General features: G+C 47.3%; 1 protein-coding gene across 1 annotated transcript in view; it reads left to right on the forward strand.

Annotated features, from left to right (window-relative positions):
* Positions 1-18839, forward strand: part of GRAMD1B (GRAM domain containing 1B) — a 98776-nt gene that overhangs the window by 78264 nt on the left and 1673 nt on the right. Inside the window, exons 5-18 of the mRNA XM_009890819.1 lie at positions 3525-3609; positions 4542-4645; positions 4803-4898; positions 5378-5458; positions 7549-7664; positions 8152-8308; positions 8992-9181; positions 9562-9705; positions 10372-10490; positions 11958-12100; positions 12770-12873; positions 13285-13488; positions 13716-13806; positions 16223-16330. Of these exons, the coding sequence (XP_009889121.1) occupies positions 3525-3609; positions 4542-4645; positions 4803-4898; positions 5378-5458; positions 7549-7664; positions 8152-8308; positions 8992-9181; positions 9562-9705; positions 10372-10490; positions 11958-12100; positions 12770-12873; positions 13285-13488; positions 13716-13806; positions 16223-16330 (1742 nt within the window). The remainder of the gene's footprint in view (positions 1-3524; positions 3610-4541; positions 4646-4802; positions 4899-5377; positions 5459-7548; positions 7665-8151; positions 8309-8991; positions 9182-9561; positions 9706-10371; positions 10491-11957; positions 12101-12769; positions 12874-13284; positions 13489-13715; positions 13807-16222; positions 16331-18839) is intronic.

An 18839-nucleotide genomic window follows, 5' to 3' on the forward strand; every position in this document is an offset into this window, starting at 1 on the left:
TTCCGATCACTCATGCCATTCATCTCTGCAGAGGGAGGTGGGTGGCGGTGTAGACAGAAGCATCCTGGTGGGTTTGGGTTTTTTTTGGAAGTAATCCCATAAGCAGTTTCTAGCAAATAGGGCCATTCATTCAGTAAAGTAATGCAGGTACCTTGCAGGTATCTGTAATCCTAATTCGTTGTTCTTCCCAGGCTACAGAAATTTTGTTTCTTGTCCTCGCATCTTGGGGTGGCAGATAGGTGTACTGCTTCCTTCTAACAGGGCTAAACAGAGAGACCTGTGTGCTCTCTAGCACCAGCAATGCTTTTGTGATGCATCTGAGTAGAGGGAAAGCTCCTCAGTTCTTTCTGTCAGTGAGTGAACTGCAGTCACTGGCCCTGGAGTGAAACAACGGTTTTCCAGAGGCTCGGTTGGTCACTTGGGGTTTGGTTGGTTTTTGTTTTTTGAGATCCGTGTGCCCAGTTTGTTAGGAAGAACGAGGATTTTACTTCAGTATACTTGTTTCCCCAGACTCAGCATCACGGCTGAGCAGCACTGGTGTCGTGGTGTGGATGTTTACCTGTACATTTCTGCACTTGAGCAGAGAGATGGAGGGGCTGGGGACTCAGGGCAGAGGGATACAGGGTTTTTCAGCGCTCCAAGCAATCTTTCTGGGATCTGCAGGGAGTTCATTTGCTGGAGCCTGAAGGGAAGCCCTTGCCCTTCATTTCCAAAGTGACCTGACTAATGAATGAAACCTAGAAATACCTATGCTTTGGGGGCTCAGAGGGTACATATAGGAGTAGCGGAGCCCGTAAGATTTCTAACTGTGCAGGTCTCACATGGCTGATTTCTCATAGCTATATGCTTTAGACTGCTCTCTCCTTACTCCCCTTGCGCCTCTCCCAGCACACTCTGTCCAGCAACTTTCCATTACAGGAAACATCTGCTGGGAGGCAGGGCTGAGCGTGGGTTACTGCAGGGCATTGGCCGACAGAATTACCCAGCTACAGTAACTTAAAGCATGTGCAAGTCATTTTGGTATCTTCCCCACCCGCTCCTTCCATAAGAAATGTTAACAAAGACTGAAGCTGCCTTTCAGAGCAGAGAAGGGACTAGCGAGGAGAGCCTGGGGCAGGCATTGAAGGAATAAGAATAACTGCTTTTCTGGTTTCAAAGGTAGTGGTGGGGGAAGCAGCAGAAATCTGAGCTGTTTACCGTCCTGTTCAGTCCTGGAAACTGCAGCTAGATCTGTGAATTACAGCTGGTCCGGTGGGGTCCTGGCAGTCGGAGCTATTTCAGTTGCTAGCTCTGGCAGTCCTGGGCATCAGGCCTCGATCGGGAGTTGCAGATGCCTTGCACAGACCTGCCTGGGACTGCTCAGGCTGTTGGCACTTTTGCAGTACTTCTTTGAGATGCCCACAGCAAGAAGCTGTTAAGACTGGAGCAGAAGAGCACAAAGGTTGCCCGCCAGCACGCTTACCCTAATGAGCCACTTTTTCAAAGTCCTCTGGAGGGCGAATCCTCTCTCAGATCTACAGAGGCTGCTAGGGCAGATGACCTGAATGTGAGCAGGAAAATAGGGGAAGGCACGTAAACTCCTGCCAAGCTGCTGTATCTCTTTCGACTTTGAATCTAAACAAGAAGCGGTGACAGCGGGAACAGGAAAAGCAGAGTTTGAGAACACGGGGAGCTGTGCAAGTGCTGAGGGAACGGTATGGATTCCTTGCTGGAGTGCGGGGCTCTCTGGGATCTTGTGCTGGATCAAGAACTGCCTTGTCTGCTGTGGGAGCTGGAGGGGCTTGTCGACTTATCGCAAGAAAATGTCAGCCATGGATCAGATGAAATTCCAGCTGTGAGTGTCTCTATACTGAACTGTTTGTCACTGTAACAGATGTTCTGGTGCTAAGCAGATTCGTCTGTTGTAGTACAGGTTTTAGACAGGTCAGAACATCCCTTACTGCGGGGAAGGGAGGGGAGTGCCCCTCCACATGGAAACTGTACTGTTAAGTTGGGTTGCTCTAATGCATTGAACCCAAAGCTCAGAGCTGATTATAATCTCTGTTCCCCCCTCCTTTCCCATCTTGTCTGCTTGTCCCAGGAAATCTTGGGCTTGGGCTCTTGCTGGAGCCCATCTCTGACCAAGATCTTTTCCAGATGTTCAGGCTAGAAGTTTGGTAAGTAAAATTCATATTTCTGTCATCTGCTTGTTAGGAGGTTTTATTCACAAGTAAGATACTTTCCTTTAGGCCCACAGGACTGGAGCAAATGTGTGAAGTGCTGAGTCGATGTTAAAAAATATTGTTTCTAGTTTGTTGAATTGGAGTGAGGAAAAGGGAATGCTTTTGGGGGGCAGGGGCTTGTCTGTGTTTCCTTCTTTGATTTGACAGCATTTGACAATTTAGTAAGACTAATGCTAAATAAACTTCATATTCCTCCCACCCTTGTGACCCCACCAACACCATTCTCAAACAGAAGCGACCTTCTATAATCACTCTGATTTTTGGGGCCCTTGCTGGGATGCTCTGAGCTGTGCCCACCGTTCTGCTTTGGGAGATTTGTGTTGTGCAGCTGGAAGAGATAGGAGAGGGTTATTGAGAGGAAATGGAGATAGGGAAGGAAGAGTTGGTACCCCAGGTTGCCTCATGTTCCGTACATTTGTGGGAGAAAGAACATGATAGATTAGAAGGGAGCTGTGGACCTCCTGAATTTGCAACTGCCTCTATTTCAGCCAACTCTGCTTTCAAAAGGTGTTCTGGCTATTATGAGCAGCTGTAAGCATGGGCATGGTGTGTAGGAAGTGGTCTAAGCAGACAGAGTCACATTATAGTTTACTAAACACCAGAGAGAAAGCAGCTCCTGGTCTCCCTCCAGCCAACAGCACTGTTTTCTCCGAGGCCTTCCATGAGGCCAAGTGTCTGCAGAATAAGCGTAAAACGTGGCTGAGTCCCTGTGAGGGCCTCTTTGAGCCCCACAAAAATGTTCTCACAATACCAGCGGGTGGTTGTGTGTTCACTGTCTGCGAGGTGGAGCACTTGATGGAGAGCAGAATGGGGATGACTGCATTATCCCTGAGCTTTTGATGACAGTGATCGTTCAAGTTCCTCTGGTGGGGCTGCAGCTGTACTAAGGGGCCTATTTTCTGGGGTTGCTGCACTGTTCCTGGGAGAGCTGGGGATGGGCGGCTAACGGATGCATTGCAAACAGAGCATGTGCCATACCTTGTACAGTCTAGGATTGCAGGAAAAGAGATTTTTCCTGCAGCCACAGCTTCCATGCAATTCCAATTTGCTACCTAGCAGATACGGGTATAGCCCTTCTACTCTGTACTTGCTCTTTGAAATCAGGTTCTCCTCTTCTTCTCACATAATGCACTAAATCCCAAATCCTCCCATCTGTGTGTCTGCTGTGATGGGAGCTCCTAGCCTCATGCTTTGTAAGTGCATCTGATCCCGCTTCTCCTTACCAAGGTGTTCTGTTTTCCCACTCCATTTCTCTGTACTCATGCCTGCCCCTCTTCTTAACAGGCACTCTGTTATTTGCAGGTGTTGAGTCCAACATACAAACAACGGAATGAAGATTTCAGGAAACTCTTCAAACAGCTTCCTGACACGGAACGCCTCATCGTAGGTAAGGTCAGCCCCTTGGTGCAGTGGTCTGTTGTGCTGGTCCATGGTTTGGGGAGGAAATCCAGCACACGTGCATGCAGCTTTTTCTTCTTCAAAGTGATTGTGCCACCAAGGAACAAGCCCATTGTGTCTTTTCTTGTGCACGGGCAGAACCCTTCCTCACCATTTCTAATCTGTTTCATTTGTTTTGCTTCAGGGAGAGCAATGCTGATTTCTATCAGCTACAGCTCTCTTCCCTCATGATTTGAGGAGCACGTTTTCCTCCACAGTGCTCCCCGAAACCTGACAGTGTGTTAATATTTGAGCTCTTTTCTCATTTGGTCAGGGTTGTGTCTCAACATGCATCCCACTGAGCTTCTCTTTTTTTCTAACATCCCCAGTGCTCCCTACTCACACATGACTGCCCTTCCCATATCTACTTAGGCTTTGGCCTTGCAGCTGGTTAGTAGACTGCCTAGTGCATTGCATCTGTTCTGTTATCTTATGTAACTGGTGATCTCATACCATGTCTCATACTGTTGAAAGATGCACAATCTAGCAGAGGAAGAGAAATTGTTTAAGATGCCTAAACTGGGAGAGAAATGAACAATGACACTAGAAGGTGAAAAGGAAAAGACAGATTAAAATAATACATAAAATAAATAGTAAATAATACATAAAATAAATAGCACATAGGATGCTACGGAATGACCAGCTAATAAGGCAAGATCATCAGTCAGTAAGAGAGATTGTCTGCGACATGCCCGTGGGAGGGATCATAACCTAGTGGACAGAGTAGCAGCTGTGGTTCATTTCTGGCTCTGCCTTTGACTTTCTGCGATAGTTTTGTGTTGAGTAGCTTCTTTTCTTGATGCTGCTGCTTATCTTCACCTTTAGGCTGTCCTGTCTTCTGGTTTTGGTGCTTCTAAATTATCATCTGTTGTCCACCCACAGATTACTCATGTGCGCTACAAAGAGACATTCTCCTGCAGGGCCGCCTCTACCTCTCTGAAAACTGGATTTGCTTTTACAGCAACATCTTCCGTTGGGAGACACTGGTAAGTCTTTCAGACTGCCGCATTGAGCATGTGTTTTATGTCAGCTTATTTGCTGACATTGCTTTAAAAGCACTCTTTCCATTGTCTTTTTCATCAGTGTCTCTCTTTACCTGTGTTCTTTTTCTGCCTTCCCCTTTCTGCATGGCTCTGACTGTAGCTGACTGTACGCTTGAAGGATATCTGCTCGATGACCAAGGAAAAAACAGCACGGCTCATTCCTAATGCCATCCAAGTTTGCACTGACACTGAAAAGGTACATCCTTGAAGCCTCCACCTCTGGGGCCACCCCTTAAGGCTGTCTGGGGCAGGGGAATATGTGTGTGTCGTAGGGTTTTTCCAAACTGACTGCTTGTGCTACTTGGGGCCTGGGAGGAAGCACCAAGGGAAGAGGGCTGGGTGCAGAGCTTCCACAGACCTTGGGCTGAGTCTGGAACATACGTGGCTCATATGTGGGGTTTGGGGCCAGGCAGGAGATCTGGGTTATATAGTAGCGTATCTCTAACAGAACTGTTTCTGTGCTCGGACTCACTCTCTTGGGTGAGAGGCACTCAGCCTCTCTGTGAGGCCTCCGTGAGCTTCAGTCTGTGCCCAAGAACTGAGCAGCTGTGCTGTGTGGCTTGCTCAGTCCGTCTGTGAACTGTAGCTGGAAAGCGATCCAAAAGGATCACTCTCCTCCTTCCCTTTTTCGGGCCTTTTCTGAACTGATTTTTCTCTCCATCTCTTCCCATTTAGCACTTTTTTACTTCCTTTGGGGCTCGAGACAGGACGTACATGATGATGTTCAGACTCTGGCAGAATGCTCTCCTTGACAAGGTACACAGACCAGCACCTGAACGTTGGGGTGGGATGAAAGGGAGGTGATGAATATATGCAGGAGCATAATACCTGTACTAATCTATATGCATAAAAAGATGTAGGGACAGTAAGCACATGTGTTTATGCAGAGCAGGTACATAACTGCAAGCGCAATTCTCTCTTTTTGCATGGAATTCTGTGTACACACAGTAGATGCCGCTTTTCCTCTGCTGAGGTGTGGAAGCGTGTGCCGCAGGAAGGAGTTTTTTTGAGGTCTGTGATTCAAGGGAAACAGCCCAGAAGAAAGCAGTTCAAAATGCAACAGAAATAGCTCACTGCACAGGCAAAGCTCTTACTAAGCCTGTGCTTCAGAAGTGTAGAGTTGAAGATAGGACAGAAAAAGAGCATGTGTTCAGGGCATCCCAAACCCAAACAGGAACAATGGTGGACGTGGGGTGCGCTGGGTAAGGGCTCAGTGGGTTGGATTTTAAAATAAAGCAGGGATGTGCACCTGCTATGCCAGAGGCCCCATATGTCCTATATTTGATCTGAGTATCTGTTCTGCAGTCCATTGAGTATTTTTGGCCTCGCTGCAGGAGTAAGACTCATGAACTGATGTTACAGTGCTACTAGCATTTCGAGATGTCCTGGCTCAAGCACCCGGAATACCCTGTCCTGAAAATCGGGGTAGTATTTAGTATGCAAAAGGATCACTTTGCATTGGGCAGCTTGTGTTGCTGCCATATGCTGTAATTTGATCAGCCTTCTGAAGTTCCTAACAAAATTCAGAGCCCTTGGTTTCAAGGTCAAAGCAAATGGGAACTGAGACGTGGAGTGATAGAGACAGAAACACTTTCAGAGCTCTTTTTCCAAATGTAAGATCCGTGCCGAACAGGAGAGAGGGAGAAAGAACCTAGTCCATTTTTCCTGCTAAGACATGTGAATTGGAGTGCATGTGGGAAGAGTGTGAAACAGACATCTTTGTGATAAAAGTTTCTCATTAGAGGCTTTTTCCCCATGCTTTTGATTGCTGCTTTTGGGAGCTAGATTAAAAATTTCCTGCCTTATTTCATGCAGTAGCTTTGGAAAGAAGTTCAAGCCAGCAACTCAGGAAAAAGTTCACTAGATTTGTTTTCCCTCATTACCAAGAAGTCTTTGTCAGTGGTCATAAATTTCTCATGAGTAAAAATTCATCCCCTTTCATCCCCCACATGTTTAAATCACAAGTTCTCCTGCCCCATTTCATAAGAACCTCGGAACGCAGTCATATGGTGATCAACTGACTTGCATCCCTAAAAAGCTGGGCTTTTGTGAACGGTCTTGATAATTCATTTTCTCTTATTAGCTGGAAGTATATACAAGCTTTTCACAATAGTAGCTAGTGAGACAAACTCTTTTTGATTTTAAAGTGCAACAGGAAATGTTATTCGTTGTTGCTGTTTTAGATCCTTTTCCCTGCAGCCGTAATTCTTTAGGCAGCTTTAACTTAAACTTGGAGGGGAAAAAACCTCATAAGGCGTTGGGGTTTGGTATAGTAGGAGACATTAAATGGAGGCACAACAGAAGAGTCAGGAAAACACATGTGGAGGGAAATGAAGGTTTACTGCTTACATTACTACATGCACAGCATTGTAATAGCGGGAAATATCATTTCGTGTGCTGCTCTGGGTGTAGCCTCATGTTGGGTTTCTGATAGTCTTAAGTAACATGAGATTGTGGCATGGAAAAATAACAAAGTTAGATTTTAGGGCAGAACCTGGGCGAACAGTGAAGGCTTACTTGACGAAAGGACCTCTTACTGCTTGATTGGGGCAATCTCTAAACCAGCTTTGCCTAACAATATAAGGATACATAAGCCCACAGCCCTTAGCCAGCATGGAGCTGCGGCAGCCGGCCAATAACACACAATCCACCTTGTAGCATCACTGGAATTCAGAAGAGGTGAGCCCATCGTAAGGCTCTCACTGCCCATCCAGGGCTGTGTCAGTATCTCTCACTTCTCCTTTCAGGGCAAGGAATGGTAGTTCCCGACAGTGGTAGTTCTAAACATTCATCATATTTTAGTATTCTCAGGTGAAATGTGTGCTGTTCTCTGTTCCCTCTTTTAGCCTCTCTGTCCAAAGGAGCTCTGGCACTTTGTCCACCAGTGTTACGGGAACGAGCTGGGTCTGACCAGTGATGATGAAGACTATGTGCCTCCTGATGATGACTTCAACACAATGGGGTGAGTGAGGAGGAGCAAAATATGCCTGTGATGAAGAAGATGGCCTCACGAGAGCAGGAGTCCTGATATATTGCATACCTCAAACTGCACATTGTCCCTGTTGAGAGATTCTGGGTTTCTGGCCAAATGTTTGCCCTTCAGCGTGTAATGTCTAAAAAGCTGAAAGCGTACCGTTTCCTCATGGCAGTCGGTAGGGACTGAAATGCCTGCTTCTCTGCTTGCTGAGCTAGATGAGCGATTCTGTAAATGCCAAAGCATCCCAGTCACAAGGCCAGTCAGTGTGTTACATGGTCAGAAAGGGCTGATGCTTGTCAGTCTGTGTATAAACACTTGAAAAATTTGGGCTTGATCTTCCCTGCACTGAGCCATTTCTGCTTCCGGTCAGACTGGAAACTTCATGGAAGTATTCTTACTTGCTCTGTGTGTCCAGTTGTAGCTGTACTGAGAGGGGTAAGCATAAAAACCTGTGTTCTCTGTGGCGTCTCAGCTACTGTGAAGAAATCCCCGTGGAAGAGAATGAAGTCAACGACAGCTCCTCAAAAAGCAGCATGGAGGCCAAGCCAGAAGCTAGCCCTCAGCTGCCAAAGAAATCTGTCACTGCCAGCACACTGACATCTACAGGAAGCAGTGAAGCGCCAGCCTCGGTGAGTGTTCTTCCTCCAGGGCAGTGGAGCGGTAATCCTTTTATCTGGGATCCAGCTGGTAGTCCTTGAATGTACAAGGTAACTGTTTACCCTGCAGCTGACCACAGTCCTCGAGTCAGTGATATCTGTGAGCATGACATTTGCGCAAGAAAAAGTGAGCAAAGCGTGGCTTTCCTAAAAGCCAGTAAATTGGGACTCTCAGCAGTAAAGGCATTTTCCTTTCTCTACGTTTGGATGAAAAGAAATGGAGTGTTGGAGATAAAAGGGTTATAATTTCTTCTCTGACTTGAGTTATTCCCTAGGAAACAGTGTGTGTCCTCACAGTATTACATCAGAGCAGACCTTGTTTAGATATAACCGCACATTTTCCTAGCTGTACAGGGCTTGTTCAGTGGCAAATCCAGTACTGTTTGTGTGCTTGTCTGAACAAACAAAAAGCCTTGTGTATGTCCCAAGCTTGAACTGTGTGTGGTCCTTTGAGAGGAGGCGATCTAATTTGTCCGTGTGTTTTACAAACACCGTATGGTAACCTACCTCCTCTCTATATATTGTTTAATTTCCAGACATGTCACAGCCAAATGTTCAAAGGTATGAAAGTTGGCCCACAGATGTAAAGTTTTCAGAAATAAGGCCCAATTTCCAGGTGCTGATCTTGCCCTCGTTATGCTCTCTTCTTGCTGCAGTTTGATGGAGTGCTACCAGAAGAGGAGGAGGCAGTGGCAGAGAGTCCTGTGGAAAAAGACCTTGGCATTGCAAATATCATGGGAGAGAAGATAGAGATCATTGGCCCTGTGAACTCCCCTTCCCTAGACTTCAATGACAACGAAGATATTCCCACTGAGCTCAGTGACTCATCAGAGACCCATGATGAAGGTATGCAGGGAAGGGCCTTTCCATCGGTGTTGTTTTCAGCCTTCTCCTGTCCTTTCCAGTGAGGGACTGGATCACCAAATGTTGAATTCCTTTTCTGTACCCTAAGAGTTCAGAAGATGCAAAGAATTCCCATCCTGGGCCGCAGATGGCAAATGTATGGGATATTTGGAAGGATGTCCCTAAAATAGCTATGTAGTTAATTACCCCTTCGGCCGTTCCAACTATTGTCCTTGGATCAGTGGAGGAAAAGAGTTATAAGTACCTCCTTTGGGTTCCTTCTTTCCAAAGTAAAATACTAAGGTTCTGGTACTGTGAAAGCACAGCCTCTGATACTGGCATGGAGGATCGTGGCTGGGGCTTACGGGCTTGTTTCCCCACAGGGGAAGTCCAGGCCTTTTACGAGGATCTGAACGGCCGTCAGTATGTGAATGAAGTGTTCAACTTCAGCGTGGACAAACTGTACGACTTGCTTTTCACGGACTCTCAGTTCCAGAGGGACTTCATGGAACAGCGCCGGTTCTCTGGTAAGCTGCTGCTGGCAAAGCCCAGTCGCTGACAGAGGCTGCGTTTCCTGCGAGGTACAGAGGCCTGTAGAGAAGGAAGGTCTCAGCGCATGCCTTGAAGGTGTACCTTTGCCTGGTGATGAGAGGGATTTGGTAATATTCTGAGCAGATCTTGGGACAGCTGTTGTCTGTACTGAGAGTAATCAAAAGCAGATAGAACCGGCCTTGTTTGGCTACCTAGTTTTGTTTTCTAAGAGCCAGATCTAAGTTTATGGAAGCAGCAGACTCTCTTATTTTTTAACATCAGCTAAGGCCTGATCCTGTGTTCAAGGCTTAACAGTGTGAGGAAAAAGCTCTTCTAGCTCCACACCAGACACTGGTGTGGGCTATGCAGTTGACGATGCAGAGAGTAGAATGCTGTAGTCCTCCTTTCCCAGTAACTGTAGGTTTGCTGAAGGAGATGTTTCTCCAGCCTTTCCCGGCACTTGAAAGAGGGGAAAATACTCACATTTAGTACAGGAGACCGACCTTTTGCACTCAGTTGAGCTCTAGTGCTTCTGCAGCCAAGCTCTCCAAGGGGAAGGAAATACTGCCCTGAGCTTGGTTATAGGGTTATGCCTTTCCTTAGGGAACTGACCTGAGATCCCTGTCCAGTTACGTGAGTGGAATATTGTTTTGTCCTCTCAGATATTATCTTTCATCCCTGGAAGAAGGAAGAAAATGGCAATCAGACTAGAGTGATCTTGTATACCATTACCCTCACCAACCCTCTGGCCCCCAAAACTGCCACTGTCACTGAGACGCAGGTATGTGAAATGGTGTAATGCTTTGTAGAAACAGATCTGTTATTTATTTTCTTGTCTTGGGCATGCTGCTTTGCATGTTTTCATTCTCCCTATCCATTTTCCTTTACGCGTTTTGTTTTGGTTTTTTTTTTTTTTTTTGTATTAACTTGCTACCCAGTGTCGCTGCAAATGTGAATAGCTAATCTTACACTTGCACTGGATTGCATTGCAAGGAAAGGACCGTAAGTTTTCCAGCAAAAGCAGATGAGTTTGTAAACAAGCCAGCGCCTTCTGACAATGGTGTGCGTCACCCATACTGGTGTTTTTTGAGCTGTGGTCAGTCCAGCAGTTGTTACTTACAAGCAGGGCACAAGAAAGTCAGACACTGTCTGGCCAGTCCTTCTCACAGGTCTACGTAGAGAAGTCCAGACTTCTTTATGACTGGTGAGGACATTTAGCTGACCTGTTTAAAAAGGTAAAAAAGGAGAGCATCTGCAGTGCCCCAGGAAGAGCCAGGCTAGCTGTGTCTAGTAGGGGCTGCAGCTAGAGAGGGAGGAAAGGTCTCCCTCAGTGTCTAGCGATATGTTTAAGTGGCCAAACAGTAAATATTATGAGTTAGCTTGAGGGAATACTAAGAGGGAGCCAAGAAAAGATGGGGTGCCTGAGCATTCAGGGAGAGGAGAATCCCAGCGGCAAGGTGTACCTTGTAAGGATGGGATGAAGCGTGCTGTTCAGAAGCAAAGACTGTGCAGGGAAGATAAGAAAAGGGGAGAGCAAAGTGATGGGCAAAGGAAACGGTATACTTTGAGGAAGCAAGGACGTGGCCTATTTTATTCTGAGTTTGGGGTGAACTGCTGAGGGGCACTTTGCTGTGTCTTCGCTCCAGAGGTAAGTGGAAATAGTCTGTAAGAAAAGCCACACTTTGTATATGGATCTTCAGTTAATTGTGTGTGTCCCCTTCGTAAGGTTTGTTCCGGGGCAAAGAAAGCAAGCAGATCAGAAGCACTTAAAAGAAGTAATTGACATGTTTTTATGGTGTTTAGAATCGCAGAACAATGTACGCCAGGAAGGACCTCTGGTCAAGGCAGGGCCACCTCTGATTTTAGGTCAGGTTGCTCTCCGACAAGCCAGACATCAGTTTAATGAGAAGAGGAAACACTTGGAAAGGTCCCAAAAATCTGGTCCTCCTGTGGCAGAGTATGTAACTGTCTCTGACACAAAATGCTGGAGGTTGAGCTGCTGGAACTGAATGCCCCTTTTGAATTATGCCTTTGGGAAACATCTGAGTGAAATACTTGGTTTCCTCGAGCGTGCCCTCCCTTAACGGTGAGCTGTTCACAGAAAAATTGCAGAGATGGGGCCTGGGCATGGGTGTGGTCTCTTCTGTGTGGTAGAGCTGTTTTTGTAAAGTGCTAGTAAAGGTGCCAGACTATCAAAGCCGTGTTCTAACCAGACTAATAGTTGCCTTGCATGCTGTCTTTTATGCAGACAATGTACAAAGCCAGCCAAGAAAGCGAGTGCTATGTCATAGATGCAGAGGTGCTAACTCACGACGTCCCCTACCATGATTATTTCTACACCATTAACCGCTATACGTTGACTCGTGTTGCCAGAAACAAAAGCCGACTCAGGTACACTTCTTGCTGGATGAATAGCTTTACTGACGATCAAAAGTCACTTTTGGGGGGGGGGAGGAGTTCTGTTGTTTGGTGTGTTAGAAGGGGTTGGGGAGAACTTAGCCTTATTTCTTTGTCCTGTTGCCAGAACACTCCTATCACAGAGTTACTGTAGGGGCAGCTGCCTACTGGGGTGACATCGAGCAAACAGTAGACCGGATGCAGGAGTTACAGCTGGCTCAGGGAGAGGATTTAGACTTTTCTTGCCCCTTTCTTGGAAGCAGTGGTTTGCAGAGCCAGTTGTCTCTCGCAATCAACTATGTGTGATAAGCAACAGGATGTACTTCCAGGGACTGTGCCTCTGGGACACATTGTGGGGACAAGCAGAGGAATTTGGTACCAGGCAAAGCTGTAGGCTTTTGTGTTTGACTTAGATACGTAATCTAAGTGTCTGCCTGCCGCATGGCCGAAGGTCTCGGGAGTGCTCTCAGGGGAGGCTCTCTTGAGGCCTTCCTGCCACTGCCTTTGGAAGGACTTTTCATGCAACGCTTCTCGAGAAACATGAAGGGCTGAGACCATTCCAGAAATAACAGTGTGCATGATTATTTCTCATATTTACATTGACAAATTGACATCACCCTCAGGAAGCAAAACTGGGAGAATGACTTCCCTTTCTTCACATAGGGTTTCCACAGAGCTACGTTACAGGAAGCAGCCTTGGGGGCTGGTGAAATCCTTCATTGAGAAGAATTTTTGGAGCGGCCTAGAAGATTATTTCCGACATTTGGGTAAGAGTGGCAATGACTGGATCTGCGATAATGACCCACGAATGAAGTGGCGCCTTCCATAGTTTACGCATGCCTCCCTGCAAGCGGGCAGCATGGCAGTGCGATAGCTGCTGGGGATCGGGCCTCGGAGTGGCTTATGAAAGGGGCAAACCGATGTTATTGCCACAGCGTCGGTAGCACTTGCTGAAATTAATCAGGTCATCAAATCCTGCTCTCTGGCAGGAGCGCAGGCAGTTTGGGGTCAGAGTTTGGCAAAAGGTGTAAGGGATGTGTAGTGTGTCCTCTGGCATGGGCCTCCTAGACCCTGCCAACTTGTTTGGCCCAGTAGCTGTGCCATTAGAGGGCTTAAGTCTGTATCTCTGCAAGGCCAGTGCCGCTTCCAGTAAATGCTTTCCCTCACCATCTCTGCAGAGAGTGAACTGACCAAAACCGAGAGCACGTACCTGGCTGAGGTCCACAGACAATCCCCCAAAGAGAAAGTAAGCAAGCAATCGACGGTGCGCCGCAGGAAACGGGCCCATGCCCATCTGCGGGTGCCACACTTGGAGGAGGTGCTGAGTCCCGTCACCACCCCCACGGATGAGGAGGTTGCGCATCGAATCAAGCATGTGGCAGGTGAGGAACTGCAGACCCCTCACGCTTGGGGATGGACAGCTGGGTACCTCTGGTGAAAAACTGGAGCTTTGCATGTGGAGGGTTAACAGGAAGAGGGACCAATGCTTTCCAGAGCAGGGAGGATGTATTACAGTTGTTTGAGTGAGATGGAGGGGTGGGTAGAGGGAAAATGGTTGCCCTCCCCCAGAGGACAGCATTTCCTAGCCTAAACTCATATGTTTCCTCAGGTTCCACTCAGACACGGCACATTCCTGAGGAGAGCCCCAGCGGTTTCCACCTGCAGAGTGTCTCTAAGCTGCTCCTTGTCATCAGTTTTGTGTAAGTGATTTTTTAGCTTTCCCTCACAGCCAGCTTTTAACAACTTCTTTCGTGTTTCTGGTGTTCTGTGCTCCCCTGTGCTGTTTTTTTCTTTCTCATGTTCCTCTCTGGTCCCAAATTTTGCGCAGCACAGAGGAGAGAAAAGCAATGACAAGCAGAAAAGAATGAATTAAAATTTCCCCCAAATGCCCCATCAACTGTTTTGTCTGGCTTGATCCCGGCTTTTGCTAGTACTTAGCTGGCCCCTTATCTGGCTCTGTAGGTTCTGGATCTTTTTTTATCAAAGTCTCTCCTTTCCCCTCAGTTTTGACCTTGTTTTAACCAAACACGGGCTTCGCAGACCTGCATATTTCTGGGAGTCCTAAATGCAGGTCAGCTATACTGTCTGGGGGACCGGCAATGTTGTGCCAAGCAGGGTGAGGGGCAGCTGCGCAAGGAGAGGGGACTCAGTTGTTAGAAGAAATCCAACAAGTAGAAAGAGTATTTTTTATTTCCAGGACTCCGTTTAGAGATTTTTCAATGACATCTAGAAACTGTGGAGTTTTTTTAATTTAAAGTAAGTCATTTAATGTAATCTGCCAACAAACTAGCTGTTATCATGAAAGATGACCATGCAAAGCTCTGTGGGAGTTACTGTGCTATTACAACAGGGCTCAGTGTATGTGAGGAGTCTTGTCTGTTCTTTCTGCTGATCTCGCAAATGTATTTGGGTCTGGTCCTGGATGGTGATTTTGATGTGAGATACCATCTCAGAAAGAAGCTGGACTGTTTAGAGACGATTTCTGCAAAATAAGGGTAGAAACACATCAAGCAAGAGAGATTGGTGTGATTTCACTAGTTCAGCAGCAAGAACTACGTTTGGTTTGGGTCCCTTTTCTGTCCCCACCTTTCACAGTTGCTAGTCTTGGGCTTGGCTGGATGCGCACTCAAAGTAAGCTGGGGATGGGCCCCTTGTATCCCTGCGGCTCAGTCCTTATGCCTAAACCCAGGCGTATTTACTGTTTCTCTGCCTCTTGCGCTGACGGTAGCTTTCATGTCTTGGCGCTGCAGCAGTTGGTGGGCAGGTGCTGTGAAGTGGTACGGTCTAAAGGAATCCCGCTATGGTGGGTCTTTTCATCACTGAGGGAAGTGGAAGCATACTGTTAACCCTGGGCAAACAGCAAAACTTGGGCTCATTCTTTTCTTAAGCTCCACTCATCTTTTAGGGAGGTGGGAAGAAGCTGAGATTTGTAGACAGAAGTTCCTTTTAAAATTGAGCTCCTTTCTGCATTTCCTTTTCCCAGGGGGGATAAAGCTACAGAGGTTTGCAGCAGCAACTCAGCCTAGTTGCTGTAATGATACGGTAATGTAATGACGAGAAGATAGCCTTGTGCTATCTAGACGGGTGATTAAAACTTTGGGTAGGAAGGCACAAAAGCTTTACAACAATCTCTCCTGACAGGCTACTAGCTTAGCTTACAGTGGTCGGAGCGCCCTCCATAATGTTTTCAGAACACTGTTCTGGCCAGCGGCCATCCGCCTGACCGAACTGGGTGATAGCGGGCCATTCTTCCAGCAAAACAGCTGCACTATTCAGAGACAGGCACGAGTCTGTTATTTTGGAATCTATTCCCCAAGTGTGGTGATGGGGGGAGCGGAAATGCCCATGCGCAGTGGTGGTGGGGGGCGAGAGGAGTGGTACAGTATCTGGTCAAAGCGCTGGTTTGCAGGGCGGCCTGCGGTGGTGTTCCCATCGCCGGGTGCGGTAGGAGTGGGTAAGGCTGGGTGCATACAGGCTGCAACATGCATTTACGTGTCAGACAGTGCCCTGCATGGGTGTGCTTTGGGCTTGTCAGCAGGAGCTACACGCAGCTCATCTTTTGCTGAGCGAATTTCACCATCGATCGTAGGCACAGGGTTACTTGTCTGTCCTTTTTGCCTCTCTTCCCACTGTTCCTTTCTTCCCTCCTCCCCGCCCCATATATCTTCGGCACTGTCTACAAGCCTTCTGCGCTCAGCCCCGTTTCTCCTGTTCTGTGTCAGTCTGTTTCTAATCTGCTGCTACTCCGTCTTTTCTCTCCCCTGCTCCCATTAGGATCTGTTTCAGGTACTGTCTCTCTCTTTTTTTAACCTCTTTACTCTCCCGTTTCCCTCCCTTTCTCTGCATTCAGCACATCCACTCATCCAACCTGTTCTGTCTGATCTGTCAGCCCTGTCTTTCTGTCTGTCCATCCTTCTTGCTCACACATTTCTCCCACGAGGTGAAGTTTTGGGTTGTGATCACCTGGCCCTAACTCAGATTAAATTCCCACTCACATACAGCGTGGACCTGGGCTCCAGACGCCTTGTTAAAGCCCTGGGCGTTTGCCCAGATGTGACTGGCAGGCAGTGGGTTATGACGTGCTCCTAGTAAACTGACTGTTTACTTTATTTCCAGTCTGGTGCTGCTCGTCATTCTCAATATGATGCTGTTCTACAAGCTCTGGATGTTGGAATATACTACGCAGACGCTCACGGCATGGCAGGGCTTGCGGCTACAAGAAAGGTACTGTCACATCTGCTTTGTCTTTGTCTTTGTCTCTTCTTGCATGCCTCCTATGGATGTTAGAGGCTTTCCCAGAACGCCAAAGCTCTGGGCTGTCTTGTCGATTGCTTCCTTTTTGTGTAAAACAGCTGAAGTAGTTAGGTAGCTGAAGCATTTCCAGATCTGAAACTGCTGAACAGTTGCAGCAGAAGACAGTGAGTTAAGGCAACCTCTGCTTCTTCCCAGCATCCGGTATAACAGAGGATGCTCTAGGAATAAATGTTTTGCAATCTTGGGCCAAGGTTGTCACCTCCCCTCCTTTGATAGCTAAACTTCCCTCTGTATGAAAAGCAGTGTCTTGGAAACCTTTGTACCCAGAGGGGAATTTGGGCCTGTGACACACAAGCAACTGTTTGGTGTGTGTTTTGAAAAGTGTGGGTCCAGATATCAGCAGGTTGTTAAGAAGAGTGTGGGAGGAAGAGAGAGAATACTAGGAGGGCAGAGGGAACTCCTGAACAACCTGATCGTTCCCTGGTGGTACTAGATGGTAAGCAGTGAAGCGTGATTTCAGATTGACTTAGTTTCTGTAATAATTGGTAGCGTGGAACTTTGTCCAAGGCTTTTTGGACATCCTGCTTCAGTATAGTGTCTGCTTAGCGTGTGCTGAGATGTACAGAGCTCTAGGCTGTATGGCAGCATCTCCCCATTTCCTTTTGCAGAAAGCACATCTGAAAGCCTCCAACCAGACTGAAGTTATTGTTGGGATTGGTCTTTGTTATTACATAAGACTCCCCCATCTTGTCTAGGGCCAAAGGCAGACCTGCCGGTCTGCGTTTCCCAGGATGTGCTCCAGAGCACCTTTTTGTAGATGGCATTTCCAGTGGTGACCTGACATCCCATAGTTGTTTGTTTATAATGATAGCCAGCAATTTTGTGTTTTGAATTCCTTCTTACAGTTTTAGGTGAATGTTTTTTTTATGTACATAAGTGCTAGGTATTCTGCCTGAATAGTCTCTACCCTATTTTCAGAGGTTGAGAGCATCCCCCATCCACTTTGCAAAGGTGTTTTTGTCCCCTTTCTGGCTGTACTTTTGTGTGGTCACAGCTGTTCCCTTGCTAAAAGCTGGGTTTGACTTTAAGCATCCATAGCTGAGTGCTACTGTTGCGATGACATTTTTTGCATGATTTGTCTCATGTTCTGGGCTTTCTCATTTCCCCTTACTAGGGAATGGAATTACTATTTTCCCCATAATAGCCCTGTGACTTTTCCATGGATAGACATTAAATGATTTTTGCCTGTTTCCCCCCCCCCCCGCCTTCTGGCACTCTTGTTTTTTATTTGGACCACTACAATATAGTATTGAAGTACAGGACTTACACACTGTTTGTATGCTTCTAGCAATGTGCGTGTGCTGGAATGATGCAGGTAACTCTATTCCGCCCCCCGGCACAAGTAACTTCATTGGGTTGCAACTGTGATTGCTGTGGAAAGTAGACTGAACCCCTCTGCTGGGTCAAAGGCCAGGCGTGCCCAGAAACATTCTGTTTGAGGCTCCAAAGCCATTTTTTCCATATCTAGTTCTACTGAGACTTAAGTTCTCTGTGGGCAGGGGCAGCGAGCAGTCCCTCAAACTAAGTGTACCAATCATGGTATGTATCATCATGTAGCAATCAAGCATGTAGCCTCTCCACTCAGACAAGGAAAGCAGTCTTTATTAGTAGCAGAGTGCTGTTTATTAGAGACTAGGCTTATTGACCATGAGGAGTGGGTCCTTCTTTTTAACTTGTGTTGGTGTTTTATTGTCATGCTTAATTAACATTTCTTTGTTTTATCTCCAGGTCTGGAGCCAGCTGAGCAGGACAGATGCAAGCCGTCAAGGCCCTGATGGCGGGCGGGCCTGGCGCCCCGGCCCTGCCACTCCGGGCCTCGGGCAGATGCCAGTGGTGAGCCAGGTGAGGAGGCGGAACCTGGCCAGGCCCAGGCCAGGATAAATCTCAGTCGAGGAGAGCGACGCAAGGAGCGTAGCGACGAGGAACGTAGTCAAGGCAGTTAGCGCGGCAGTTGGCGTCGGCAGGAAGGCGCGGCACTCTGCCCATCTGCTAAGGTAAGAGGGGAACAAGTTAGACTATTACATTTGCCAGGGAGAAAGGAGGAACTGAAGCAAGTTCTAGCTGCAGCTGAGCTCTCACTAACCCAGGGACTTACATAAAGCAGGCTTGAAAATCTCTACTGTAGCCTGAGAGGAGGGATTCAGCTATGTTAGAAACCAGCAGAGCCCAAAAAGGTAAGCAGAAGAGACTTGCCATGTTAGAGACCAGTGCAGCTTAGCTCCATCTTAACTGGGGGGACACGCCTTTTAGCTATGTTAGAAACCAGCAGAGCCCAAAAAGGTAAGCAGAAGAGACTTGCCATGTTAGAGACCAGTGCAGCTTAGCTCCATCTTAACTGGGGGGACACGCCTTTTAGCTATGTTAGAAACCAGCAGAGCCCAAAAAGGTAAGCAGAAGAGACTTGCCATGTTAGAGACCA

The sequence above is a fragment of the Charadrius vociferus genome, unplaced genomic scaffold (assembly GCF_000708025.1).
Source record: "Charadrius vociferus isolate BGI_N301 unplaced genomic scaffold, ASM70802v2 scaffold858, whole genome shotgun sequence".
Lineage (NCBI taxonomy): Eukaryota > Metazoa > Chordata > Aves > Charadriiformes > Charadriidae > Charadrius > Charadrius vociferus.